The 25,361-nt window shown below is 56.9% G+C and overlaps 11 protein-coding genes across 11 annotated transcripts; 6 read left to right on the top strand and 5 right to left on the bottom strand.

Annotated features, from left to right (window-relative positions):
• Positions 1–1,000: 1,000 nt before the first annotated feature.
• B0H64DRAFT_17349 (P-loop containing nucleoside triphosphate hydrolase protein) lies at positions 1,001–4,824 on the bottom strand. The gene is made up of 5 exons (XM_062798809.1): positions 4,582–4,824; positions 3,375–4,526; positions 2,334–3,325; positions 2,134–2,221; positions 1,001–1,858 (listed from the first exon to the last, which is right to left on the bottom strand). Exons 1-5 carry the CDS (start codon positions 4,742–4,744, stop codon positions 1,293–1,295), a joined length of 2,961 nt encoding a protein of 986 aa, XP_062664032.1. The 5' UTR covers positions 4,745–4,824; the 3' UTR covers positions 1,001–1,292.
• A 352-nt stretch (positions 4,825–5,176) lies between these two features.
• Positions 5,177–6,818, top strand: B0H64DRAFT_448827 (Thiolase, N-terminal domain-containing protein; the record flags this gene model as incomplete). Its single annotated transcript, XM_062807060.1, has 3 exons — positions 5,177–5,291; positions 5,368–5,443; positions 5,515–6,818. The coding sequence occupies 3 exons, from the start codon at positions 5,177–5,179 to the stop codon at positions 6,521–6,523; spliced, it is 1,200 nt and encodes a 399-aa protein (XP_062664031.1). The 3' UTR covers positions 6,524–6,818.
• A 30-nt stretch (positions 6,819–6,848) lies between these two features.
• B0H64DRAFT_437677 (quinon protein alcohol dehydrogenase-like superfamily) lies at positions 6,849–8,187 on the bottom strand (the record flags this gene model as incomplete). Its single annotated transcript, XM_062806279.1, has 5 exons — positions 6,849–7,041; positions 7,118–7,470; positions 7,596–7,662; positions 7,728–7,827; positions 7,884–8,187. 5 exons carry the CDS (start codon positions 8,185–8,187, stop codon positions 6,849–6,851), a joined length of 1,017 nt encoding a protein of 338 aa, XP_062664030.1.
• A 621-nt stretch (positions 8,188–8,808) lies between these two features.
• On the top strand, positions 8,809–11,764 carry B0H64DRAFT_381075 (uncharacterized protein). The gene is made up of 4 exons (XM_062802780.1): positions 8,809–8,993; positions 9,055–9,201; positions 9,266–11,206; positions 11,265–11,764. The coding sequence occupies exons 1-4, from the start codon at positions 8,969–8,971 to the stop codon at positions 11,651–11,653; spliced, it is 2,502 nt and encodes an 833-aa protein (XP_062664029.1). The 5' UTR covers positions 8,809–8,968; the 3' UTR covers positions 11,654–11,764.
• Positions 11,765–11,830: 66 nt separating this feature from the next.
• B0H64DRAFT_470600 (uncharacterized protein) lies at positions 11,831–13,420 on the top strand. The gene is made up of 2 exons (XM_062807836.1): positions 11,831–12,954; positions 13,019–13,420. The coding sequence occupies exons 1-2, from the start codon at positions 12,064–12,066 to the stop codon at positions 13,106–13,108; spliced, it is 981 nt and encodes a 326-aa protein (XP_062664028.1). The 5' UTR covers positions 11,831–12,063; the 3' UTR covers positions 13,109–13,420.
• Positions 13,421–13,722: 302 nt separating this feature from the next.
• B0H64DRAFT_369762 (alpha-helical ferredoxin) lies at positions 13,723–14,706 on the top strand (the record flags this gene model as incomplete). Its single annotated transcript, XM_062802055.1, has 3 exons — positions 13,723–14,107; positions 14,173–14,324; positions 14,386–14,706. 3 exons carry the CDS (start codon positions 13,723–13,725, stop codon positions 14,704–14,706), a joined length of 858 nt encoding a protein of 285 aa, XP_062664027.1.
• Positions 14,707–15,075: 369 nt separating this feature from the next.
• Positions 15,076–16,105, bottom strand: B0H64DRAFT_17242 (uncharacterized protein). The gene is made up of 3 exons (XM_062798784.1): positions 15,811–16,105; positions 15,333–15,733; positions 15,076–15,243 (listed from the first exon to the last, which is right to left on the bottom strand). The coding sequence occupies exons 1-3, from the start codon at positions 15,912–15,914 to the stop codon at positions 15,179–15,181; spliced, it is 570 nt and encodes a 189-aa protein (XP_062664026.1). The 5' UTR covers positions 15,915–16,105; the 3' UTR covers positions 15,076–15,178.
• Positions 16,106–17,682: 1,577 nt separating this feature from the next.
• Positions 17,683–18,600, top strand: B0H64DRAFT_437672 (uncharacterized protein; the record flags this gene model as incomplete). The annotated part of the gene is made up of 3 exons (XM_062806278.1): positions 17,683–17,816; positions 17,868–18,410; positions 18,477–18,600. 3 exons carry the CDS (start codon positions 17,683–17,685, stop codon positions 18,598–18,600), a joined length of 801 nt encoding a protein of 266 aa, XP_062664025.1.
• A 225-nt stretch (positions 18,601–18,825) lies between these two features.
• B0H64DRAFT_17247 (uncharacterized protein) lies at positions 18,826–21,295 on the bottom strand. The gene is made up of 3 exons (XM_062798785.1): positions 20,256–21,295; positions 19,413–20,206; positions 18,826–19,260 (listed from the first exon to the last, which is right to left on the bottom strand). The coding sequence occupies exons 1-3, from the start codon at positions 21,115–21,117 to the stop codon at positions 19,057–19,059; spliced, it is 1,860 nt and encodes a 619-aa protein (XP_062664024.1). The 5' UTR covers positions 21,118–21,295; the 3' UTR covers positions 18,826–19,056.
• B0H64DRAFT_381059 (uncharacterized protein) lies at positions 21,287–23,063 on the top strand. Its single transcript, XM_062802779.1, has 6 exons — positions 21,287–21,414; positions 21,486–21,580; positions 21,682–21,760; positions 21,819–21,921; positions 21,970–22,294; positions 22,357–23,063. The coding sequence occupies exons 2-6, from the start codon at positions 21,549–21,551 to the stop codon at positions 22,985–22,987; spliced, it is 1,170 nt and encodes a 389-aa protein (XP_062664023.1). The 5' UTR covers positions 21,287–21,414; positions 21,486–21,548; the 3' UTR covers positions 22,988–23,063.
• Positions 23,058–25,202, bottom strand: B0H64DRAFT_352101 (cyclin-like protein). Its single transcript, XM_062801484.1, has 2 exons — positions 24,525–25,202; positions 23,058–24,472 (listed from the first exon to the last, which is right to left on the bottom strand). Exons 1-2 carry the CDS (start codon positions 24,996–24,998, stop codon positions 23,435–23,437), a joined length of 1,512 nt encoding a protein of 503 aa, XP_062664022.1. The 5' UTR covers positions 24,999–25,202; the 3' UTR covers positions 23,058–23,434.
• Between the last annotated feature and the right edge of the window lie 159 nt (positions 25,203–25,361).

Below are 25,361 nucleotides of genomic sequence, written 5' to 3'. Positions count from 1 at the left end.
ATGCCCGGTCGGCATCGCTTGCATAGCACCTCGGAGCCGGCCATAACAGGTGATGCTGAGTCGGACCGAGCAATCACTCGAGCACGGAAACGGAGACTGCCGAAAAGAGCTGGGTAGGGAGGAAGATACAATGCTGGGAAGAAGAAAAGACGGGGATTGTTGTTGGTGGGAGGGACTGTGCACTGTGTATGATGTTGGCGAGGAGAAAGGCGGATACGGACTAAGACATCGAACGATCAAAGCAAGCTTTCCACGCCTTCCGAGACCCTGTCCCGGGTGTTTGAGTTGACATCAAATCCATACCTTGGCCCAGACCGTCCATCCATCACATGGCTGTTTTCCATGGAGGAGTTGACAGCAGCATCGGATGCGTCTTGCAAGGATAGGCTGTGGACCGAGCCGCAACGTCCTCCCTTGCATCTGTCAACGGTCGACTAGACGAAATAACCTTTTTGGCATGCCTTGCCGTCCGTCCAGACCCCGCAAGCACTTGCAGGTTGTTTCTTTCATTAGCGCCAACAGCCATTTCTGACACCACCCGACACGGAGAACGACATGTGAAAGCCCAGTCCGGAGCTGCCTCCGGCCGATCGATCCCCACCCTCCTCCTTCTCCCAGTAGGGAACCACCATCCGCGTTGTCTCACATCCCAACCACCGTTGGCTCTCCGCCCGGAGGCACATCCCAAAAGTGCCTCACATGGCAGCATGGCATGGCCTCCACGAGCCTACCTTGTCCAGTTCTGGTGAGACATACATGCCCACATCCGATGAGCGGCGCCACAGCGTTGCAGTGGTGTCGACAAAAGGAAGGGTGGGTGTTGGTCTATGACGTTGGCGGTTGGTGCTCGACATCCATCGCACCTAGAACGAGCAAGGTCCTCCGGGCGAGGCTGCGTTCTTTTTTGTCCTCGCCGGGCTTGTCCTTGTCATCATATCATCTCGGTCCCGAGCGTGGAGGAAGAAGGGAGCTTCCCTAGCCCCAAGACTTGTCAACAGCAACATCTCATCTCGGTCCCGAGCGAAGGAGGAAGACGGAAGCCTCCCTACCCGAGACTTGCCAACGACATCACGACAGCCTGGCGGGGGAGCATCACGATGGCCCGGTGGCTTCCATTGCCGCCACATCCGTTGTAGGAACCACGGAGAGATAGCCACGCTCACAAGGTCACGATCTCTCCAGACCAGACGGACATAGTCAACAGTTGCATTAACCCTCTACAGCCTTCTGCCCATTTGAACGCCCCAACACCAGACAGATAGATGTGAACCACAGGCCCAGGGGCAGCCGCCTCAAGCGCCATCCAAAGTGCCCTCCTCGACCAACTTCTGATAAAACTCGGCCTCCAAAAACTTGGCCACCGTCACATCCTCGCTCAGCCCCTTGCGGCGGCGCGTCTTGAGCACAAAGTCCCTCGCGGTGCCCAGCGGGTTCGCCATCTGCAGCGGGCGCGTGACCGCCTCCCGATCGAGCGGGTCCCCGGGCACGACGTTCCAGCGGTCAAAGACCAGGCTGACCATGGCGCGACCGGGCGTGTTGATGCGCAGGTCGGTCTCGAAGCCGAACGAGTCGATCACGGGCAGCAGGCCGTCCACGCGGTAGAGGGGTGTCCCCGCGATGGGGCCGTCCGACAGGACATGCCCGCGGCGGCGCGCCAGGATGTTGTACACTGTGCTGACGGAGTCCTGCGGGCCCGTCATCGACACCGAGTACATGGGTTCCATGAGCCGCGGCGAGGCCATCAGGAAGGAGGAGTAGCAGGCGCGGCGTGTGGTGGGGATGATTTGGCCGCCGCCGCGGAAGATGGCCTCTTGGGCGAGGGCGACGTCGATGAGTCGGAATTTGGTGTTGCGTATGGCTGGGATCAGGGTTGGTTAGCGACGGCCGCACGACATGACACGAGAGAGAAGGGATGGGGCTGAGTTTGCTTCTCCCGGAAAGGGGAGCTGTTGGTTGAAGACGGGTGGATCCTGCGGGTGTGGCTTCCTATTGTGATCGGAAGGGGGGAGATCCGGTGGAGGTGGTGCGATGGTGGGGATCTTGCATGGCAGGTTGCTCTGCAGGAGTTCGGAGGGCATGTGCAGCACACCGCTTGAACACCGGGTACAGGCAGGTTGGGGGAGGACAACTTACGTTCTTCGCAAAGCGGCCCTTCACGAGCCGCCCAACTGAACCCCTGGCGGATCGACTCCTTGACCGTGTTCAGCCGTTTCTTGTCGACCTGGTGCAAGATCCGTTAGCATGTGCAAGGCAGAAGACGGAACGATTCCGGTGACGCGTGTAGACGACCCCAATAGGGGCATCGGATGTGGGAGATGCAACGCTAGACGTACCTCTCCTGGCAGCGTGTCATCCTGCAGAATGTTTGGCCCCATCTCGTCGGGACCGAACGCCCAGATGCTTCTGGCGGCGAGAATGTCCCATCCATACTTCTCTTCAAAGAACTTGGCTGTCTTGCGCATCGGATCCCGTATCCTGACCGCACCTGACTCGATGTCCTTGGCGATCCCGTCGTCCAAGGGCTCTGCCGCCATGGTGATGGTGTTCTTCTTGTTGGGCGTGATGGCATAGCATTTCGTGGCCGACATGTCCTGTACTGTCTCGCAGAACCGGACGACAGGATCTGACACCCTAACTTCCATGTCGGCATAGAGTCGCCGCAGGTCATGCAGTACGCAGTCCATGTACAGTTCGCCGGTGCCGAGAATGATGTGCTCGCCGGACTCTTCCACTTTCGTTGTGATTAAGGGGTAGCTCTTGTTGATCTTTCTGATGCCGTCAAGCATCTTAGGAAGTTCGGAAGGGTTAATGGGTTCGACCGCGACCTTGAGAACGGACTCGGTGAAGTGAGATAGCGGCTTGAAGATGTAAGCGTCCTCATCGTCCTCAAACTTCTTGTCGACGATGGTGGCGGTCTTGACGATGGAGTTGTCAACACCTCCTAGCAGGACCCAGTTGCCTGCGGGAACACCGTCGGTGGGGATGTTGTATCGTGTCTCGCCGATGAGGACGTCGGAGACTCTCCCCAGCACCATGTCTTCCTCGTCGTCGATCGAGTAGCCTTCACCGAGGACCCGGACTTCGGTGCCCGGCCGCACGATACCGCTCATCACGCGCCCAAACGAGTAGAAGCTCTTGGCATCGGCCGTGTTGAAGAGTTTCGTTACGTGGATTACCAGTGGCCCGTTTTGGTCACACTTCTTCATCGACTCTGCCACCTTGGTGTCCAACGGTCCGGTGTAGTACTGTGATAGCTTCTTCTCGGCAGCCTCCGCCGGCGAGGGGACATGCTGGCATACCATATCGACGAATCCGGTTGATGGCCCTACACTCAGGTTAGTATGGTAGAGTAGTACGTGCGGAGAGAAACGCACCGAAAAACTGCTCGCAGACCAGTTTCAGGAGCACTTTCGGGTCCGACTTGTATTGAGACGGCTTGAGCTGGATTCCGAGCTTCTCCAACGTCTCCTTCAGGTCCTCCGGGCTCTCACTGATGGTGTGGGAGTATAGCTTGTATATCGGTTCCAGAATAAAGTTGACGAACGCTCGCCTGGCTTCCGCCTCAACGGGTTTCCTGGTGAAATTCCGTTTCCGCGGGTTGAAGTAGACGTCTCCCCACAACCGCCGCGCAAATTCGTCGATGTTGACGCCGCCGAAGCTGTCAGAGTACATCTTGGCGAAAGACGCCAAAGTGAAGCACCAGCCCATGGAAGCACAGGCAAATAGCACATTCCCCTTTTCAGGGCTTATCCTCCTCTCCGCGCCCCGTCCCGGTATTGTGTTCTCAATAACGGTGTTGACTTCCTCGATGACGTGCTTCAGCTTGTAGTACGCGTCGTTGGGTGGCAGTTTCAGCTCCAGTATTAGCCGGTCCATCTTGTTGACGATCAGCGTAAGTGGGATATCCTCGAGGACCGCGTGTTTGATGATCTGCTCCGTGTTGACCTGCACTCCTTCCACCACGTCCACCACCAAGCACACGCCATCCACCAGCCGCAAGGATGCCGCTACCTCATCGACGAAATCCACATGCCCTGGAGTGTCGATGATGTTGACGAGATGCGATTTTCCTTTCGTGCTCGGAAGGACCAAGCTCATGGGCGCGGCCTTGGTCGACAGTCCCCGGTCCCGCTCGAGGACATGAACATCGGTGTATCGGAGTTGCTCGTCCCGCTTCTTTCCCGTCCGCTTGTCTAACCGTTCTGTGATCGCATGTGTCTCCAGGACCAGCATGTCCATCAATGCTGTCTTGCCGTGGTGCAGATGCCCCGCCAATGCGACGTTCCGGATCTGCTCTGGGAAATTCATGAGGTCGGTCATGAAGCTGCGGTCGAAGTACACCTGCGGTAGGTCGGCCTCCTCGATACTGAACTTCTTCTGTTCGACCGGGGCGATGATGGGCTGTGTTAGGGGTTGTGCATCCTCCTCTTCCACCAATGTCTCGACTCCCTCCCCGTACACTTGCGCCGCTGTCGGGTAGTACTGCTTGTCTTCGTGGAGGATGACTGCGTTTGAAGGCCCTTCATCTTTCTCGATGGTTAGCTTCCAAACTCCAATGCATCAATTCCTCGGTGTGCATACCGTCAAGTTCCATCTGCTCCTCGACGGGAGCTTCTTGGGCTTCCTCGGGATACTCGCCATAGGCAAAGTTTCCCACGTCCACGCCATGTTCGGATTCTTCTTCAGAGGCCTCTACCTCCTCGCCAATGAAGTTTCCAAACTCGTCATAAAGATCGTCATCCATGGTTGCGGGAAAAATTGATGTCTCGTTTTCGAATGGCCCCAAGGTCGCTTTCCCGTCGCGTCGCGTGCAGTGATGTAAGGCTGCTCCAAAAAATTACCGACTCTGGGCTTGGTGGTCGCACCTTGGCGCATGGGAGAGTTGGGAGCTATGTGGCTGACAGCTCTTTGGGTGCTGCATTAGCCACAGATGAGGCGCTCCTCTGAATGTCCCGCGATCGGCCTCCAGAATAAACCCTGCTGAATGGGCTCTTGTTATTTGCCGCTGACTCAACGGGGGGCAAGGGACCCTTGTTCTCGAACGGAGGGGCATATCTTATCGGCGCCATCGACTCCTTGCTCAACTATAGAAATTCCCCGCTACACCGACAATCCCAAGTGCCCAACCAGTTCATCCCAAGAGTTTCTTTGTCTTTACACTCAAAAAATCGTCAAGATGTCCGGTCTTCCTTCTGTTTACATTGTCTCCGCCGCGAGAACCCCCGTTGGTAGCTTCCTAGGGAGTCTTTCCAGCCTCAGTGCCACCCAATTGGGTTCCCACGCCATCAAGTGTAAGAGATGCCCGTTTTCTGTGTTTTGTTGCCACCCCCTAATGGGAGATTACGGCTAACAAAACCGCACCATTAGCTGCCGTTGAGCGCGTGCCCGAGATCAAGCCCGAGGATGTTGAGGAGGTCTTCTACGGCAATGTCCTGTCCGCCAAGTAAGTGGCCCTGTCGACTAACACAAAAATACCCCGCCATCGATGCCCTCCTAACACTCTTCTCCCTTCAGTCTCGGCCAGGCCCCTGCCCGGCAGTGCGCCATCGGTGCCGGTCTTTCGGATGGCGTCGTGTGCACAACCGTCAACAAGGTGTGCGCCTCGGGCATGAAGGCCATCATCCTCGGTGCCCAAACCATCATGACCGGCAACGCCTCCATCGTCGTGGCTGGCGGCACCGAGAGCATGTCCAACACACCACACTACCTCCCTAACCTCCGCACCGGTGTCAAGTACGGCGACGGGACCCTCGTCGACGGCGTGCAGAAGGACGGTCTCCGTGATGCATACGGCAAGCAGGAGCTCATGGGCATGCAGGGCGAGCTCTGCAGCGAGGAGCACGGCCTGACTCGCGAGATGCAGGATGAGTACGCCATCAACACCTACAAGAAGGCCCAGGCCGCCACCGAGGCCGGCGTGTTCACCGAGATTGCGCCCATTGAGGTGAGCGGTGGCCGTGGCAAGCCCCCTGTTAAGGTCGACCGGGACGAGGAGGTCAAGAACCTCAATGTCGACAAGTTGAAGACGGTCCGTCCCGTCTTCATCCCCAGTGGGGGCACCGTCACGGCTGCCAACGCCGCCCCCATCAACGACGGTGCTGCCGCCGTGGTGCTCGTCTCTGAGGCTAAGCTCAAGGAGCTCGGCATTAAGCCCATTGCCAAAATTCTCGGCTGGGGCGATGCCGCCCGGGACCCCGCTCGCTTCACCATCGCCCCGGCGCTCGCCATCCCCAAGGCTATCAAGCACGCCGGCCTGACGGAGAAGGATGTCGACTACTACGAGATCAACGAGGCCTTCTCGGTGGTGGCTCTGGCCAACATTAAGCTGCTCAACCTCGACGCCGAGAAGGTCAACGTGTTCGGTGGCTCGGTTGCCATCGGCCACCCGCTGGGCGCCTCGGGTGCCCGCATCATCACCACTCTGACGTCGGTGCTTCGCGAGAAGAAGGGCAAGATCGGCGTGGCTGGTATCTGCAACGGCGGTGGTGGCGCTTCGGCCCTCGTGATTGAGAACCTGCAGTGAGTGGTTTGTCCTCGGTGCGGTGCGTTCAACTTGGCTCTCGGATGGGAAAAGTGTCTCGAGCGTTCTCTGCAAAAAGGAGGGGCAGTTCTAATGCAAGATGAGCATCGTTTAATAGATCGGTGGCGCCTCCACAGACAGCCAAACCCAGCCTGTAACATTTTAGTATTTAGATGGGCGAATGTCATCTCGGAGCATGGCCGATAGTAAATAAAAGTAAATAATTCATGCGGCTCATCATGCCTCACATACGATCTCGTCTTCGCGGCCGGGGCAACCAAGGGCAGGCAGGTTCACCGTACCTCCCGTCGCAGCTGCCGTTCCTTAGTTAATTCCCTGGCCTCCAAGCCTTGACACAGCCGTCCTCCCCAGCGGTAAACACCAGCTGCTGCTCGTCATAGAAGCAGAAACTCCTCACCAACTCCGATCCATGCGCCCCCGGCAGCCCAACAACGGTGTCCCTATCCAACCCCCACCCACCGGCGCCCTTGGACAGGTGAATCAACTGGAACATTTCCTGACTATCATCCCGTCAGCATCACACCGCAGACCCCTCCGAACCCAAACCCAAAACCCAACCCCGAAAATCAAACTTACTCCTGCGCCCCGACCCCCACCACCGCCCCCATCCCGCCCGCCTTACCCACCACATCGGCGAGGTACTGGCAGCCCAGCAGCGGGCGCACGTCGCCCAGGTCCAGCGTCGCCGCGCCCCGCAGCGGCGTCTCGTCGGCCGTGTCGTACACGGCGAACTTTTCGTCGTGGGACGCGGCAAACACCTCCGTGGCGCCCGTGGCGCCGCCCAGGAACCCTGCGCGGTGCACGGATCCGTGATTGAACGTCGCTTGGACCGCGTCGTCTTCGTCGCCGATGAGCGTGTTGGTCAGGTTGAGCAGGCCGTCGGTCGAGCCGGAGAGGAGGTGCGTGGGTGTCTGCGGGTGGAAGGCGAGCTGGGTGGGGGTGAGAGGGGGGGTTAGTTGGGGTTGGGTGGTTTTAAGGGGTGGTATTAAGGGGTGGTATTAAGGGGTGGTATTAAGGGGTGGAAAGGGGGAGGGGGGGGGGGGGGGGAGCTGACTTCGGTGATGTCGTCGGAGTGGCCCTCGTTGTATTGCATCCGCGGTGCGGCCGGGGAACGGAGGTCCCTAGGTGGTGGTGATAGTGGTTAGTGAGGGCTTAGACGGGGGATGGTGGAGGGAGGAGGGCAAACCAAATGATGATGGAGGCTTGGTGATTGGCGAGCTCTGTGCCGGCGGCTACCGTGTTGGTCGCATCTGAGCAGGCTAGGGATAGTAGACCAGGAAGGTTTCCTCAAGGGTGCTCGTTAGTATGCCCCCTATTTAAGTAAACATTGGAACAAACTCACCCCCTATTTGCATTGCGCGGGCAGTAGAAGGGTCCAGGCGCAAATCCCACACCGAGATAGTGCCGTTCTCTCCCGTGGTGCAGACTACCGAGTCCCCGGTGCTGTAAACTTTTGCTGCGGTGAGGTTCCCATGGTCCGTCCGGATTGTCTTGATTGGCCCCTGGCTCAGTCTCAAGGGGTCAAAGAGATTGAGAGTTTGATCGGAAGCTGTTGTCGCAAATCCAGTTGCAACCGGCAGGATATCTAAGACATAGGTGTCCCGTCCGGGGTACTTGTACCCATCTGCGTTGACTAGCTGATACATAGCGACACCTTTTGCTAACCCTGTCTTCAATGCTTTGAACCTGGCCTGATGAATGTGTAAGCCGGCGCACAAACATCGAAGCCAAAAAAAAGCGATTAAGTTGGCCCCGGCCTTGTGCGGGGTTTTATTCAAAAAGTTTACCTTGAGAGTTTCCGTATTTAATTCTTAGCCTCCTCTAGATATACTCGTGCCCAGAAGTTATTTTTCTCATCAACAAATTTCAAGCTTTGAGGAGCGACTGAAAGTCGTGCGGAAGGAGACGCGGGTTGGGGTTTGGGGTCGTCAGTCGGCAGCCAGCTGGTGACTGCTGTGGAAGCTTCCGCGCCACACCCCGATCAGGATCAACAAATCTTCAATACTACTAAGTACACTTCAACAGTAATCTGTATCAATGCGCATTCAAATCCTAGGTAATGATCGCTTCAAGCAACCATATCGAACTCATCCTACCTATGCAAATCCGGTGGTTTCGTGGGTGTGAGGTGTGGGAGGAGGTGGCCCCACCCTCTTGTCAGAGTGCGCCGCCAAGCCAGATGGCACGCGCTGCCTGCCGCGAAACCCCTGGCGAAAGCTTAGGTAACGGGCTGCGTGCATCATCGCAGTGGGGAGCTCTTCTGGACAGCTTGTACTTGTAAGAATGACTTCCATGCCGATGACAGTTTCCCAGGGCCGCATGAGCTGCCTGACACTCTTTTTCTGAACGCGCACCAGCTCAAAACTACCAACTCAGCCATGGACTGAAGGCCGTGAACGGCATCCTTTTTATTACCAAAAGTCCACCATGAAAGGGCTTCTCTGGTTGTACCGTAAGCCAATGCCCGCCCGGAACCAAGCGCAACAGCATCCCACTAATACACCACTCCGTAGTGCTATTGCAGGCCATCGCGTTTTCCTTCGCCGACGCACGAGCTGATCAACATGTCCTTGGTGACGACGCAACCGGGGAGCGAAACAGAGACTCGTTCCGTGCAGAGGTAGCTGCACAAACAGGGGAACAACCCCCCCGGGAGCCTGGTACGGCTGCTCTGCGCTATTCAATTCCGGAACTCCGGGAACATCACTGACTCATCTACACCAGGCTCCGAACTCGTCGACTCGGCCCTCGTTGAACTACACAAACTATACCAGCCTCTCCACCACCGGGCACGGAAGCAACATGGCGTCTTCGGAACGCTATTACACTTCGCCCTCAAGGCTCTCCCGACCTTGCGCCTCAGCGCGCCAGTCCACGATTCCTCGTCCAAGAATCCGCACAACGGGAAACTTTTGCAGGCGACTAAGCTCCTCGAAGAATCCGCCCGACGGAACAACTCCGATGCCCTCTACATCCTCGCCGAGATGAACTTCTACGGCAACTTTTCACACCCGAAGAATTTCCCGGCGGCATTTGATTACTACCGCCAGCTATCATTGCTCAATGGCAACAGCTCAGCGCTCTACATGATGGGGTTGATGTACTCGACGGGCATTGGAGGAGCTGTGGAGCGCGACCAGGCCCGAGCCCTCCTCTACTACGGCTTCGCCGCAAACAAGGGGCATACGAGGGCAGAGATGACGATAGCGCATCGGCACCACGCAGGAATCGGGGCACCGAAGAATTGCGAAATGGCTGTCAAATACTACAAGCGGGTGGCCGACAAGGCCATCGCGTGGTATCGTTCGGGTCCGCCGGGGGGCAGGAGCTGGATCACAGAAACCTACCGGATCGCTGACGAGAGCGGTGGCGCCTATGGAGAAGGCGCTAGCGTCGCCAGTGCAGGCAATAACGCTATCAAGGCACATCCCAACTCGGACGCGTACGCCTCGATCGAGGACATCATCGAGTATCTCGACCTCATGTCGCAGAAGGGCGACTTCAAGGCATCGTTCAACCTAGGGCGCATCTACTACGAGGGACAGAGGGGTCTCGACAAGAACGTGGTGTTGGCCAGAAGGTATTTTTTTGAGGTTACTCAAAAGTACTGGCGGAAGAACCGCCCTGTCGAAAATCCCAAAGTCGGTCTGGATAAGACGGCCGGCAAGGCGGCAGGGTACATCGGGCGCATGTACTTGCGCGGAGAAGGAGTCGAGCAGAACTTTGAGCGTGCCAAGATCTGGTTCGATGCCGGAGAGTCTCTCAAAGACGCCCAGTCTCAGTACGGCCTGGGTCTGCTGTACCTCAACGGATACGGCGTCAAGGCGGACGCTGGTCAAGCTATTGACTACTTCAAGGCGGCCGCTACCCAAGACTACGGGCCTGCAGAGGTGCAGCTTGGATATCTCTACCTTGACCACGGGAGCAACGAAGACGTGGCGACTGCGAACCACTACTTCGAGCTTGCCTCGCGGTGGGCCAATATCGATGCCTACTACCACCTTGCCGAAGCCAACAATATCGGCGTGACACACGATAGATCGTGTAGCACAGCCGTGTCCTACTATAAGCACGTGGCCGAGAGGGCCGAGCCCCTTGTTTCATCCTGGGCTGAAGCCAATCTGGCATATGAGAGCGGCGACACCGAGCTGGCGCTTCTTCAGTACCTGGGTGCCGCCGAGCAGGGATACGAGAAAGCGCAGAACAACGTCGCTCACATTCTTGACCCCGCCAAATCCCGCCTGCCCATCGCCCAGCTGCTATCTCATCAGCCAGCCGCTGCCATCCTCCAGGAACCAACTCTTGCGCTGATCTACTGGACACGCTCATCCCGCCAGGGCAACATCGACGCGCTGGTCAAGATGGGCGACTACTACCTGTACGGGATCGGCACCGACACCGACGTAGATAAAGCCGTTCAGTGCTACACCGGGGCGTCTGAATACCACCAGAGCGCACAGGCGCTGTACAATCTCGCGTGGATGCACGAGCATGGCGTCGGCCTGAACCAAGACTACCATCTTGCGAAGCGCTACTATGATGCCGCGCGGGCGACGAACGAGGAGGCATATCTCCCGGTCTCGCTCAGCCTACTGAAGCTGCGGGCAAAGAGCGCCTGGAATACCCTCACGAACGGCAGGATCAACTCTATTCAAGATGAGCCAGGTAGGTGGGCCGGACGATCGGTAGTTGAGCTCAAGACTGACAAACATTACTTGGATAGCACTTAAAAAACAATGGTCCCTCACCGATTGGGTCAATAACTTCCTACAAGACGACGACACCCAATACTATGATGAACTCTACGAGGAGTACGGAGACGGCATGACGGATGAGGACGGGCTGGACCTCGACGACGACGGCCTCGTGGAGAGCGTCATGATCCTCGGCCTGGCCGCCGCGCTGGTTTTCCTGCTCATGTACCGCCAACAGCGACAGCAGGCGGCCAGGCGGGAAGAAGCGAGGAGGCAGCAACAGCAACCGCACCAAGGAGGCGTTCAGGGAGGGGCAGCCGCCGGAAACCAGCAACAGCCTCAGCAGGAAAGGGGGTTCTTTCCGCAGCCTGGGGATCCGAACTTTGGGCAGTGGGCTGCTGGAGGTGTCGGGCATTAATGAAACAGAGTCGAAATTTGTGTATGCAGTAAAGTACCGCGGTCTGGAGTAGGTAGCGGCGTATTGGTTACATGAATCATTATTAGCGTTAAAGATCGTTGAGACGGCAACATGCAAATTGTAGATGACGTGCATCGAAACAAGACGGATGTGGGCCGTGCCCACAGTGCTGTTACTGCCGATATTTACTAAACTAAAATTCAATGTTTTGGATTCATCATGGCGAGTTGCGGTTTCCGTACACTAACAACACCTAACAACAACCAAGACCCAACCTTGAATTTTCAACCCTCAGCACTCACCTCACAACGCAACGCAACGCAACCGGAACATCCGCCCTCCGCATGAATCTGACTAGCCATAGATAAGATGTGATACTTCAAAGATGCGGCTCAATCACACTTGCCACAATGTCATTCCAAACCCCCGGCGGCCCGGCCGCCAAGCGACGGCGGATTGAAACTGCAAATGCCACCCTCCGGAAACCCTTCAGATCACCGCTCGTAAGCCGGCAACAACAAACCGAGCCTGGCGCAGATAGTGCACCCTCACCCAGCATCAGCCAAACCTCGTCCGCGGCGAGCTTCACTCCACACACTCCAGCAACACCAGTGCCGGCCCGGGGAGGCCACCGCCCTGTCGCCGCATCTCCCCTCTCCACCAGCCCGAGCATCGCCAGCGCCAGCAGCACCCCAGGACTTTTAAAGCGAACCGCGAGCCTCACATCAAAACCACACCGCACTCCAACCACCACCACCCCCAACCGTCCCAAACCCAAACCCAAACCCAAACCCAACAACCCCAACAACCCCAACAACCCCCAAAACAACAACAACACCCCCCTCCTCCACCAACTCCAAACCTCCCAAACCGCCCTGACCAGCACCCTCCGCACCACCCAAAGACGACTCGACCTCGTGCGGCAGGCGCGGCGCATCGAGGACTCCGCGCACGCCAAACGGCCCGGCGAGCCCGTCGACGCCGAGCTGTGCGCCATGGCCGCCCGCTGGAAGGCCACCAGCCGGCTGGCCGCGGACGAGCTGTTTGGGCTGATTAGGGGGCGGGTGGAGGGGATGGGGGGGGCGAGGGCGTGGAGGGGGAGTCGGCGGGTTGTGAGGGGTGGTGGTGGGTGGGGGGGTGATGATGATGGGGATGGGAGATGGGGTGGGGGTGGTGGTGGTGGTGGTGGTGGTGGTGGTAAAAGAGGGGAGGGGGGTGAGGATGGAGATGGTGGTTGGGAGGGGAATAGGGAGGTGGAAAAGGAGGAAGAGGAAGAGGAAGAGGAGGAGAGTGGGGAGACGGTAAGTTGGGTTTACTTATTATTACGTTGGGGGTGCGGGACGTGAGCTGACTATTTACTTGCAGGAGTTTACGATGATGATGATGCTCAAGAGCTTGAATATTGAGCCCGAGGTCTTGGGGTACGACCCGGTTGAGGATAAGTGGAGGGATTGACGCTGTTGCAGTTGCGGATACAAGCGATGCAAAGGAACTACACAAGTTGCCGTTGAAGGATGGTAACAACCACCACGAGTTTAACCTAGCTATCATCATGAAGACTCGACATGGCTGAACTGCTCGAGAAGCATTGATATGAACGACAAAAATATAACTCATGCGCACTTCCACGTTGAGAACATTCGTTCACATCACTCAATTAACCCCAGAGGAGTGTGCTATTTATTGAACCTGGCAACTCAGCCCGATTTAGTGACTCTCACGTGTTAGTGAGCCTCATGTTTCAGTTGCCAACAGCCGAGTGGTGACGTTGCCGAAGCATGGCGGAGCAGCTCCAGGTGGAAACAGACCCAGAAGAGCTGCTGTTGGACTGCCGAGCTTTTCGTTGCGAGGCACGGGCGACGGGCACCGCCGGAAGAGTGAATTCAAACCCAGTGAACGCCATTGGTCGCCTGGCCCGAGGTCCGGCAAAGCGGGATCCACATTCAATTCAATGGCATCGCCGCCACCAACGAACCGTGCGTGACATCCCGAGGCCTTTTCCGAGCCGTGATTTTCGCAATCGTCGACGTCGTCAGTGCAAGCGCATCTCAATCGCCCGTCTCGCGACAATGGCAGCTCTCCGCTCTTCCGCATCCCTCCTACTCGGCGCCGCGTCCAGGCCGGTCCTGCGCGCGGCCGTTGCTTCCCCCGCTGCGATGCGCGGGATGGCCCAGGTCGTCGACGGCCAGCAACAGAGCCAGACAGCGTCGGGCGACAAGGCCAACCTCAAGACTTTCCAAATCTACCGCTGGAACCCCGACACACCAACCGAGAAGCCCAAGATGCAGAGCTACACCCTCGACCTGAACAAGACCGGGCCCATGGTCCTCGACGCCCTGATCCGCATCAAGAACGAGCTCGACCCCACCCTGACCTTCCGCCGGAGTTGCCGAGAGGGCATCTGCGGTAGCTGCGCCATGAACATCAACGGAACCAACACCCTCGCCTGCTTGTGTACGTTTGGGCCGGGATGAGGTGGGAGGGGAGGAGACGGAACGAGGAGGGCTAACGATCCCCAGGCCGCATCCCCGCCGAGGACAACGCCGAGCTTAAAGTTTACCCGCTTCCGCACACCTACGTCGTCAAGGACCTGGTGCCCGATCTTACCCAGTTCTACAAGCAGTACAAGTCGATCAAGCCGTATCTGCAAAGGGATACGCCGGCGGAGGACGTAAGTGGACGGTTGCGCGCATGGGGTCGGTAACTGGGGCTGGGGCTGACACACACCACAGGGCAAGGAGTACAGGCAAAGCAAGGCGGACCGCAAGAAGCTCGACGGCCTCTACGAGTGCATCCTCTGCGCATGCTGCTCGACGTCGTGCCCCTCGTACTGGTGGAACTCGGAGGAGTACCTGGGCCCCGCCATCCTCCTCCAGTCGTACCGGTGGCTGGTCGACTCGCGTGACGAGAAGACGGAGCAGCGCAAGGACGCCTTGAATAACTCGATGAGCCTGTACCGCTGCCACACCATCCTCAACTGCACCCGCACATGCCCCAAGGGCCTCAACCCCGGTCTGGCGATCGCCCAGATCAAGAAGGAGATGGCTTTTTAAGGGGAAGGCAGTGCGGTGAGGTTGTGATGGAGCAAATGAGAAAGGATATCCTGGCTATGGAGAATGGCGTGGGCGGCAAAAGAGTGGGCGGCGGTGTGAGTCCTGAATATCGGACGTGGTAGATATGTAAACTTACCCTGGTCTCGTGCATGGTCGGAGTTTACTGTCACAATAACAACAATAGGATGGTTCTTAGGTTTTTCGTGGTTCACCTCTGACTTTTGAGCGAATATCAACAACACTCGGTTGTCTTGCATAGCAACCATGAAGCTTCAGGGTTTTATTTCAGCAGCCATGCTGCTTGACTGGCAACGACCGAGGGATTTTGAGAAGGGAACGCGGCCAAAGTAACAATACAATAGCAAAACATTTGAAAACACAAGCTTTTCCCGTCATAACAACAACGACGGCCCGAATCGTCCGTTCAGGGGGAGTGGCCACAACAACTCACCCAACCCGTCGCCGAATCGTGCTACTCCTCGACGAGCTCGTACACAACCTGCACCGGCATATAGTTCTCCGTCGTCCACGCAGTCACTATCAGCACCACACGTCAGCACTCCGTTCACTCAACCCCCCCACACCAGAAACAGAAACCGCAAAAAAAGAAAAACGCAAAAACTCACCATCCCTCCACTTCACACTCCAGCGCTCCTCCTCCCCCATAACCGGGAACGCGACCCAGCCGCCCTCCACACCCTTACCCACATACTCAACCGCCCCGTCCTCCTGGTCAAGACGGAACGACGTCCAATCCACCGTGGTGCCGTCGGGCGCGGGCACGGCCTCGGGGTCGGCGAGCGCGGCAAAGTCCAGCAGGCCGTTGGCGCCGACCACGGCCAGCGCGCCGCCGCCCTCCGCCGCGCTGCGCAGCTCGTCCAGCTCCGTGTCGGGGTTGCGCACCGGGTGGAACTTGACTGTCGCCGCTGACGGGTCGGCGGAGGTGTTCACGCCGAGGGTGGTCGTCTCTTGGTTGTTGGCGGAGGAGGCTGCTGTGAGGTACAGGCCGTCGAGCGCCTTGTTGCGTCTGTTGGGGGGGTAGGGGGTGGGTGGTTAGTTGGGGGTTGGTTGGGGGTGGGTGGTGCTTTGGAGAGGGGGGTTTACGAGGTGAGGCGCAGGGTGTAGACCGCCTGGCTGACGTCCCGGCGGATGGGGGTTGCAAGGCCGGCGGCGGCGAAGAGGGCCAACGTGACGGCTTGGAATCTCATGATGGCGGGTTTTTTGGGGTTGGTTGTTGATGTGGATGTTGTTGGTTGGGTGACAATTTGCAGTTAGGTTGCTTTTTAGGACTCGGAGATCCAATTGCTCTGCTCACTTTGTCTCAGATTGTGAGATGGAGATCAACACTCTGATTCTTTCTACGGAAGGAGCACCACTCTTTTATGCTGTTGCTGGTCTCGCCTTCCTCATCATAGCCATGTGATTGCGCAACACGGGTCCTCTACCATCGAACATGTTGTTCCCACGTTCCTTCCACGGCGGGTTTTGTTGGTAAACACCCCTCCAACATCATTCGATTTTGTTTGTGCTACCGCCGAGGATTGCCGCGCCCGTCGGTGAAGGGGCAGAACAGGCAAATTGGGCGTTCTTGATGGTGGATTCTCCCGCCCAGATATTAAGAGCTGCAGGAGGGACGCAATTGATTAAGTCGAAATTTAGCAAACACTTATTTTTAGCATTCGGTACATTGTCTTCCCCAGACACCCGGTTAAGAGTTCAATCATTTCATCTACTACTGCATACAAATAAGTTATCAACCTCGCACAAAAACAGAGGACCACGTCCCAGAGGGCAAGTGCCACGGCGCCGCGGATGATTTCCGGCTCACCTGGTCTGGTCGTGATTGCCTCTGCATTGCCAATTCTGTCTCGCCTTCCTCTTGTGAACCAGGCTTCCATCGCCGATCATAGGGTTCTAGAAAGACTCGAGGCCGGCGATCCTTAACCTAAATTCTCCGTTTGGTACCATTTTCCGGGTTACAAACATGATTGTCAGACCACCCTCATCCGTCTGCCCCAAATTTGTATTTATTGTCTCCTTCCTGTTCGATAATGTATCAAATAACAACCGCTGGTGCATGTCGTAACCCGGAATCGCCACGAAAGCAATCGTCTCCGAAATAAACCGCCGCCAACCGCAAAGATTTACCCAGGTAGCCTTACAAGACTTGATCTCCGAGATAAGCCGCCGTCAACCGCAAGATCTGGACTCAAGAACTCGTCTGCATATCTACAAGCAGCAATCAGATGTTCACCAGACTGCAGGAGCAAAGCCAAGGCATCTAGGCCCTCCACTCCACACTTACCAACATAACTCCATGACGTACAGTATGCAGGTAAAGAGAGAATGCCCGGCAATGGCATGGCCAGTGCCATAACGGTGCCGGACCAGGGACGGGGAACTTTGAGGGCGTAACATAGCGGCCTATCCAGTCATCACACCTCATGGGTTTTGCAAACGCGGGATTGGGTACCTTAGCCTATTCCTCTTCGCAACCCTACACAGTACTTTCCCTTGACGTACCTGCAGCAGTGCGGACTTCCGACGGAGCACTATTTCCTCCTTACCCTTTTCTGCTAAGCTCCCCTTAAGTATCCGCCTTGGCTTCCATTGGAGCAGTATCTACGAATTGGATACGAGAAGTTCTACTAGAGTCGACACTTGAGTGGCTGACCAAGACGGCTTGATAGAGTTAACCTCTTAACATTCTCAATCATGATAGGTTACCCCTGCGTGTACGGCCATGGAGTTTTGTGCTGCCGGTTTCGAGGATATGAAGTTACGTTCCGTTATCCTCGACGGCATTACTTGCAACAGGCCCGGCTAGACCTTTCTATATCTCTGGGTTGCTCGCCGTGTCTTGATGCCAGTGCGTGCTTCCTGATCCTGATTATCTCACCTTCCTATCTAGTGACTTCCTCAGCCATTGAGTCCGGATTGACATATCACTTGCCCAACATGCATCACGCAGCAGCCATGCCCCTATTTTCGTCCATCCTCCTGCTCGCGGGACTGGTGGTAGCCGCTCCGGTGGTAACCGGGGATGAAGAGTGCCACTCCCAAACCATCTGTGTCGATGGGATCAACACGTGTGGGATCAGATATGGCGGGTATGTATTCGGGTGATAGAACGAAAAGGGTGGTTTCTGAAACAGTAACAGTTGCTACGATGTCTGTGACCTCTCGGCCAAACCCGTCGCACCGCCCTGCCCAACGACCACTAAGAAGCCTCCCGTTCCTACTACCACCAAGGTCATCACCAAAGTGACCACCCTCAAGCCTAAGCCGACAGCTACCCAAAAGCCCACCAAAAAGCCCACTCCCACGACGACCAAGAAGCCCACCCCAACCAAGAAACCCACCCCAACCAAGAAGCCGACTCCCACGACGACCAAGAAGCCTACGCCAACCAAGAAGCCCACGCCGACCAAGAAGCCTACCCCAACCAAGAAACCCACGCCAACCAAGAAGCCGACCCCAACCAAGAAGCCGACCCCAACCAAGAAGCCGACCCCAACCAAGAAGCCGACCCCAACCAAGAAGCCGACCCCCAAGCCAACCACCAAGAAGCCCACGGTCAAGCCCCCGGTGACCCCCACCCCAACCAAGAAGTTCACCACCTCCACCACCAAAGCCGCGAGCTGCAACACCCACGTCTCGGTTTGCTGGGACGGTATCAACGATTGCGGTATGATGTACGGCGGGTAAGTACACTCTCATCTTGGGCTTTCTTGAAGAAAAGAGAAACGAGAAATTAACATATTGTCCAGCTGCTTCCCCGACTGCAAGCCGTGGCCTACCTTCACGCCTCCCCCGTGCCCGACCAAGTCCGCGCCTGTGGTGACTACTAAAGTGGTAACGTTGCAGCCACCACTGACGGTGCCGCATAACTAGAGGAGATTCAGCGGTCGTCTGAGGTTGATAGTATCACTTGTTCTCTAAGTGTCGGTATAAGCGATAGTCTGAATTTTATTTTGATCTTGAAACACACAGAAAACCCTGAAATAGGGGATGTAAATGCTGTATGGGATGGTTTGAAAGAAAGAAGCTTGCAAAGCTTGCATTGCCTACTTCTTTTACGCCGCTTGTCGCATCTGTTACTAGGCACTTATGTTTTCCTTCTTTTCTCTCAGTTGTTGTGGGGAGTGATTATGAGAGGCATATTGATCGGTATAATTTCTTTTCAGAACACAGTGAGCGAGATCCGCTACACATCCCTTCGGAGCTTACGAGTCTTCATTCATATTCATTCGGGGCCTCGGCGTGATCTAAATCGACAAACCCACCCACTCGTCCATTTTTATGCCCCAACCTTTTCCCTTTTTTCCCCCACCTGTGAGTAAACCCAACTTATTTACCCTTCGCAGCAAGGTACTCGACATCCCCAACCTCCCTCAGCTTAGTCCCCTTTGCAATGACCTGCTCCTCCATGTCGGCCTGGTAGCGTTTCATCTTCTCCTGGTACTCGGGCATAAACGACCCAAGGATCCTTATGGCCAGCAGCGCGGCATTAGTCGAGTTGTTGATCCCGACGGTAGCAGTCGGCACGCCCCTCTGTTTGAATCCCAATTTGGTCAGCTATGAATCACTCACTCACAACAGCGACGGTCCCCTTTCTACACAAAGGGGAAAAAAACAAAAACGGAAACGGGGGCAGGGTGTCGGAAAGGGGAAGGAAACACAGATAAAACGAAAAACCAACTAACCGGCATCTGCACGATACTCAACAAACTATCCACCCCATCCAGATGCGTCGCCTTCACGGGAACCCCGATCACCGGCAGCGGCGTCTCGGACGCGAGCATGCCGGGCAGGTGGGCCGCGCCGCCCGCCGCCGCGATCACGACCCGCACCCCGCGCGCCGCCGCCCCCTCGGCCACCGCCATCATGTACCGCGCCGTGCGGTGCGCCGACGTGATGTCCACCGCGTACGGCACCCCGAACTCGCGTAGGATTGCCAGCCCGGCGCTCAGCACGGGTAGGTCCGAGTCCGAGCCCATGGTGATGAGGACGAGGGGGTGTTCTGAGGTGGGGGTGGGGGCGGTTGATGGGGTGGGTTGCGTGGTGGTGGTGGTTGCGGGTCGGAGGGTTTCGGCAGACGCGGTGAGGCGGTCGTGGCGGATCAAGTTGACGAGGTCGATTAGGGGTTTTGCTTTGGTTTCGAGGTCGTGGATGGAGAGCGTGGTGCTGGTGAGGGTGATGTGGCCGATCTTACGGCCGGGTTTGGAGGCTTTGTTGTAGAGGTGGAGGTGGATGTCCATATCGTCGTCGAAGGTCTTTCGGGCCATCTCGGCGAGCGGGAGATGGGCCGAGGGAGTGGCGCCGCCGAGAATGTTGAGCATGATGGAGGAGGAAACCCTGGGTGTTAGATTCTTTGGTACGGGGAGGTCAAGGACGGCATGTATTTGCGCCTTGTACTGCGACATTTGGGGTACTGCTTCGATGGTGTAATGGCCCGAGTTGTGAGGACGAGGGGCAACCTCGTTAACCATCAGGGAGCCTATGAGTGTTAGTGGAAAGCGTCCACCGAGAGGGGTGGATTTCCATACCATCTTCGAGAACAAACATTTCCACGGCAAAGACACCGCGGCCCCAGAGAGTGCTGATCACCTCTGTTGCCAACTTCCTGGCAGCCTCACAGACAGCATCCGAGACGTCCCTCGGCGGCATAAAGACCTTGGTGCAGATGCTGTCCTCGTGGATTGTCTCGACAGCGGGGTACGCGACACAGCTCCTGAGCGTGCCGTTGTCGTCCTCCGTCCTGATGACCATGACGGCCAACTCCTTGACAAAGGGGACCCATTTCTCGGCGTACAGGCTCAACCCCCCAAGTGCCTTGATTGCAGCTTCAAAGTCCTTCACACTGCCGACCTTGAAGTTGCCCCTCCCGTCGTAGCTGCCCTTCCGTGCCTTAAGCATGAAAGAGAGGCCAAACTTGTTGGCGGCGTTCTTGAGCGAGTCGAGAGCGGCTGGCCCAGACTCGATTGCCACCTGTTCGGCGATAGGGATGCCCTTGCCGCTCGTACGGAAGTGCTCCTTCTGGAGGTACTTGTCTTGGATGAGACGGATCGTTTTCCATGACGGGTGGACGGGGGGCTTGTGAATTTTGGTGGTACCGTCGGCCCGCTTCACCCCGACGCCGTTCTTCTCGATATCTTCGAGCACTTCGGTCTCGACATGTTCAATCTCGACCGACAAAAAGTCAGATTGAGCAGCCAGCTCCCGAATACGAGCGGCGTCCTTAAACGAGCCGGTGACATGGCGGTTGGTATTGTGCGCCTGCTTGGCGGGGGAGTTCTCTTCGTCGAGAATGGCGATGTCGATGCCGAGTGGATTGGCCGCCTCACACAGCATGCGCCCGAGTTGACCACCGCCCAGCAGGCCAATGACGGGGTTTCTGTCGTCTGACATATTTTTCTCACTTTTTCAACCTTACCGACTGCAAAATGGTTTGGTTGTTTTTGTGGTAAAGGAAGGTTGACTTGCAAGCTTGGAGTTGGAGATGAAGACCGAAATCGGGTGGTGCTTGAGTGAATGACTCCAAATTTTGTAAATACGCGCGTGCCCCACACTTTCACTGAAGGAGACTTCCATGACTGACTTGAAAGAGAACGTTGATAGAAGCGTACATCTGATGTTAGGATACGAATGAGCTCGGCCTATTTTCTTGGATTAAATACACAAGGTGTGATAATTACACTCAGCGAGGTGAGCAACAACACAACACCCCTTCAAGGATCTGACCATTTATTCTTAACCACTTATGTACCATCCAACAGCAGGAAAACCATCACGTTCTTGAATATTTTCGATAGCTTTAGATATATCTCAGTCTTACGAACATGGCCGAAATACTAGGATTGGATTTCATCCAGTAAGGACCCCTCTGTTCCTCGATCATATCCCCTCCGTCGAGTTTCTCTTGTTTCTCCCATTTTTCTCCTATCTTAATGAAGTCTCACCAACTATCACCAGCCCCCTGAAGCTCTTCGATATTGCCAAAAAAGAAAAGAGGCTCTTATACACATCGGCGCCTATGGTGCGCTATAGCAAGGCACGTGGCTGGCGTTCAACCCCTTTCCTGCCCATGGACCTAATCTGACGACTCCCAGCTGGCCTTTCGTCAAACGGTTTATGCTTATGGCACAGACCTATGCTGGACACCCATGATACTGGCCAAGGAGTTTAACAGGAACCACTTTGCCAGAGATAGCGGTAAGTCCATGCTGCCAGACCTGAGACGGACTATTGTTGACTCTCTAGACTTCACAATATCCACCAACGGCCCCCAACCCCCAACAATAGTCCAATTTGGCGCCAACGTGCCACAAGAACTCGCCAGAGCCTCATCTCTCGTGGCACCATTCTGTAGCGGCGTGGACCTGAACTGCGGCTGCCCTCAGTCATGGGCCTGTTCCGAGACTCTCGGGGCAGCTCTGATGGAGAAGCGGGAACTGGTACGGGACATGGTCGTCGAGACCCGGGAACAGCTCCGCCGAGATGGCTGGGGTGTCGACAAGGAGAAGGACATTGACAACCCGAAGGGGCGGAGTGTGAGCGTCAAGATCAGAGTACACAAGGACCTCCGGTACGCCCCCCCACACCGAAAGATGACCTCCCTTCCCCAACTAACAACCCCCTTCCCTCTAGAAAAACAATGGATTTCATCACCACCGTCCTCGGCCCCGACCAAGACCGGCACATCGACTGGCTGACCATCCACCCACGCACGCGGTCCACCCCCTCCAGCACGCCCATCAACCTCGAAGCGCTCGAAATCCTAACCTCCACCTTCGGCGACCGCGTGCCCATCCTCCTATCAGGCGACGTCTTCGCCCTCGGCACCCTCCCCTTCACCACCCCCTTACTCACCCCCACCCCCACCTTCACCAGCACCACCAGCACCACCGTCAGTACCACCACCACCTCCAAACCCCCCAACCCCCCCGACATCCGCACCCTCACCCCCCTCCCCAAACTAGCCGGCCTAATGTCCGCCCGCGCCCTGCTCGCCAACCCGGCCCTCTACGCAGGCCACGACGCCTGCCCGTGGTCGGCGGTCGAGACCTTCCTCACCAACACGGCGCGGGCGCCGCTCCCCTTCAAGCTGGTGCAGCACCATCTCAGCGAGATGTGCGGGCCGGGGATGGGGGCCGACAAGCGCGCGCTTCTGACGCGCGGGGAGAGGGCGGGGTTGATGGCGTGCGGGAATATGCTGGATTTGGTGGATTTTTTGGAGGAGAGGAGGGGGTTGAGGAGGGGTGGTGGTGGGACGGGGTAAATGTACGGGGGTGACGAGGGTGGTTGCTGGGGGGGGTGAATTATATATCATGTAGATATCGAGCGTGGCATGCGTGGAATTTGTTTGTTCTTTGTTCCTCTAGCTACTACTAAAGCTAATGCCCCCGCGGCCACTCCTGCTATACCAAACACAACACCGCACGCGGCAGCGGGCCGGCTCATCTAAACGACGTAAGTGAAGAGAAATCATGTAAATGTACAAAACGAGGTATTCGCTAAACGAAGCCCTCCCCGTGAAGGTAGCCCTGAGGAAAGGCAAAAAAAGGGGGGGGATCCGCGAAAGGGAGTCATAAGTCAGTCCAACCGCCCAGCTATGTCCCCTTAGCCGTGACGCCTTCCCTAAACCCATTCCCGAAACAAGAATGAAGAAGCAAAACACGACAGCAGCAAATCGACTCAAAATGGTCGCCGCCAAAAGCCGGAAAGATCATGACCCCTTGATCTCACCCTCATCCTCGTCATCCAGTTTGCGTCTCTTAGACTCCCGCTCCTCCCACCCCTCCGGGTCTTCACTCCGTCTCTTGATTCGGGGCGAGATCAACCCCCCGCCGCCGAGGGTACTTCCGTTCAGCGTGGCGCTGGAGCTCTCGTGAGTATCCAGGTCGTTCGCCGCCGCCTTAAGTGCGGCATCCGAATCGCCCCTATTGCTCGCTTGGGACGCGGGCTCCACAACTGCCGGGGCCCGCAGCTCGTCTCCCATCTTAGTAGCCGACGAGTCCGACGGGTACTCCTTCTTGATCGCGACCTCCTTGCTGTCGTTACTCTCCCGCTCCGGCTTGCCATTTAGGCGCGCGATTGGGGGGCGGGGACTCTGCGTGCCGCCGCGATCGGTACCCAAGGGCGTCGGGGTGCCGTACTGGCTCGAGTCGAGGTCCATCTGGCTGAGGCTGAGCTCGCCGCGGCGACGGGTGCTCTCGAGGTTGAACTCGGGCGAACCGGGTACCTTAGAGTCCTGTTTGCGCAGCGGGTTCTCCTTATAAAACTCCGTCATGAGCTCAACGGCCTTCACAGTGTGCGTTTCGCTACCCTTTAAGCACCGCCACCACGGCTCGCCGTTCACGTCGTCGATCTTTTCGCGCGTCACTGCCGAGGCGAAAAAGATGGCGGCAATCGCCACGTCGCGCGCGCTGAGCAGCAGTGGCAGCACCGTCAGGCACGAGTCGTTGCAGAAGGCCCAGGCCGAGTCGCGCATTGGTTTGTTGTGAAGCAACTCCAACTGGCTCATGTAGTCGTGAAGCCGCAGGTACGGGTTGTCCACCATGAGGTCGAAGGTTAGCGTTTCGAGCATCAGTTCCTCGTAAGCCAAGATGCTGTCACGCCACTTCCAGTACTCTTTGCTCTGCTCGTCGATGATCAGCTTGGTGTTTTTTTGTGCGACCTTGGCGACGGCAATGATGAGATCTTTGGTTTTACGGCAGTTCTCTTCTGTCTTGTTGGCGAGGAAGAGCGAAGTGGCCGCGATGTTCTGCAGGATTGATGAGCACGGTTCTTTGTTCAGCACGAGTAGAGATCCCTACATAGTGGTGGATGCCTCCTCTCTCCTCCATCATGCTGTAACGCATGTAAAACCGGTGAAAAAACACGCCGGCAACCCATAATGTGATTTGCGGCAGCTCGAGGAGAATCCCGGCCTGGTAGATGAAGTTGACGCCCTTCGCCCTCCGGAGTCTGTCCTCCGCCAGCGGCAGGCCCTCAGCGACGCTAGGGGTGCTGGCCACTTCATCCGCGGTGAAGAACCATTGATTCGGCCTCGGCTGCGGAGCTCTGGGTGGACTCGACTGCGCAGGCGAGGGTGCGCTCCTGCGAGAGTGTGGCCGGGGTGGGGATGTTCTCGATGAATGGGTCGGTGGTGAGGGAACGGCGGGGGGAACGTCGCGTCTCCTCGAGGGCGACTTCGATAAACGATCAATTGCGGCAGGCATCGGTTTCGGTGGGAGCGACGGCGGCTGGTAACCTTCCCTCACGGGACGGTATCTGTCAACGCTCGACATCTTTCTTGTTTCTGCGGTGCAGTCGCAGTGCAGGTGCGCAGTTATCGTTGTCGGGGGTCCTCCTTGTGCCTCTTTCTAGAGAGCGCTTGATTAGATGAGTCGCATTGATGGTGTTGTTTGTCGACGGTGAAGTTGACGGTTGTTTGTCGAGATGGAGAGATGCTTCTTTCTTCAACTTCGCAAGGGGCAAGGGTCGCGATAAAGTATCCCGAAGCCGCGACCGTTTATCGAGGTCGTGGGGCGTTTTGGGCCGTGGGGGGCCGTGCGCGCGGCATCCCCAATCCATTGGCCTCGGCACTGTCCCAATAGCACACTCAGGGGCTTTCACGCTCTGGAACAAAGGCCAAACAAAGGATAGAACAA

The sequence above is a fragment of the Chaetomium fimeti genome, assembly GCF_033439085.1.
Source record: "Chaetomium fimeti strain CBS 168.71 chromosome Unknown B0H64scaffold_1, whole genome shotgun sequence".
NCBI lineage: Eukaryota > Fungi > Ascomycota > Sordariomycetes > Sordariales > Chaetomiaceae > Chaetomium > Chaetomium fimeti.
This window is presented reverse-complemented; position numbering and strand designations above follow the sequence as displayed.

Excerpts from the sequence above, each read along its gene's own strand:
- B0H64DRAFT_17349 (XM_062798809.1), bottom strand. The coding sequence starts at position 4,744 with ATGGATGACGATCTTTATGACGAGTTTGGAAACTTCATTGGCGAGGAG. Across the intron at positions 3,326-3,374 it reads GGTCTGCGAGCAGTTTTTCG|GGCCATCAACCGGATTCGTC; the intron begins GTGCGTTTCTCT and ends ACCTGAGTGTAG. Across the intron at positions 2,222-2,333 it reads ATGACACGCTGCCAGGAGAG|GTCGACAAGAAACGGCTGAA; the intron begins GTACGTCTAGCG and ends ATCTTGCACCAG.
- B0H64DRAFT_17242 (XM_062798784.1), bottom strand. The coding sequence starts at position 15,914 with ATGAGATTCCAAGCCGTCACGTTGGCCCTCTTCGCCGCCGCCGGCCTT. Across the intron at positions 15,734-15,810 it reads TACACCCTGCGCCTCACCTC|ACGCAACAAGGCGCTCGACG; the intron begins GTAAACCCCCCT and ends CCCCCCCAACAG. Across the intron at positions 15,244-15,332 it reads GAGTGTGAAGTGGAGGGATG|TGACTGCGTGGACGACGGAG; the intron begins GTGAGTTTTTGC and ends TGGTGCTGATAG.
- B0H64DRAFT_381075 (XM_062802780.1), top strand. The coding sequence starts at position 8,969 with ATGAAAGGGCTTCTCTGGTTGTACC. Across the intron at positions 8,994-9,054 it reads AGGGCTTCTCTGGTTGTACC|TGCTATTGCAGGCCATCGCG; the intron begins GTAAGCCAATGC and ends ACCACTCCGTAG. Across the intron at positions 9,202-9,265 it reads ACAACCCCCCCGGGAGCCTG|GCTCCGAACTCGTCGACTCG; the intron begins GTACGGCTGCTC and ends CATCTACACCAG.
- B0H64DRAFT_470600 (XM_062807836.1), top strand. The coding sequence starts at position 12,064 with ATGTCATTCCAAACCCCCGGCGGCCCGGCCGCCAAGCGACGGCGGATT. Across the intron at positions 12,955-13,018 it reads AGGAGGAGAGTGGGGAGACG|GAGTTTACGATGATGATGAT; the intron begins GTAAGTTGGGTT and ends ATTTACTTGCAG.
- B0H64DRAFT_352101 (XM_062801484.1), bottom strand. The coding sequence starts at position 24,998 with ATGTCGAGCGTTGACAGATACCGTCCCGTGAGGGAAGGTTACCAGCCG. Across the intron at positions 24,473-24,524 it reads GAGGAGGCATCCACCACTAT|AACATCGCGGCCACTTCGCT; the intron begins GTAGGGATCTCT and ends TCAATCCTGCAG.
- B0H64DRAFT_17247 (XM_062798785.1), bottom strand. The coding sequence starts at position 21,117 with ATGTCAGACGACAGAAACCCCGTCATTGGCCTGCTGGGCGGTGGTCAA. Across the intron at positions 20,207-20,255 it reads AATGTTTGTTCTCGAAGATG|GCTCCCTGATGGTTAACGAG; the intron begins GTATGGAAATCC and ends TAACACTCATAG. Across the intron at positions 19,261-19,412 it reads TGAGTATCGTGCAGATGCCG|AGGGGCGTGCCGACTGCTAC; the intron begins GTTAGTTGGTTT and ends GGATTCAAACAG.
- B0H64DRAFT_381059 (XM_062802779.1), top strand. The coding sequence starts at position 21,549 with ATGGCCGAAATACTAGGATTGGATTTCATCCA. Across the intron at positions 21,581-21,681 it reads CTAGGATTGGATTTCATCCA|CCCCCTGAAGCTCTTCGATA; the intron begins GTAAGGACCCCT and ends AACTATCACCAG. Across the intron at positions 22,295-22,356 it reads AGAGTACACAAGGACCTCCG|AAAAACAATGGATTTCATCA; the intron begins GTACGCCCCCCC and ends CCTTCCCTCTAG.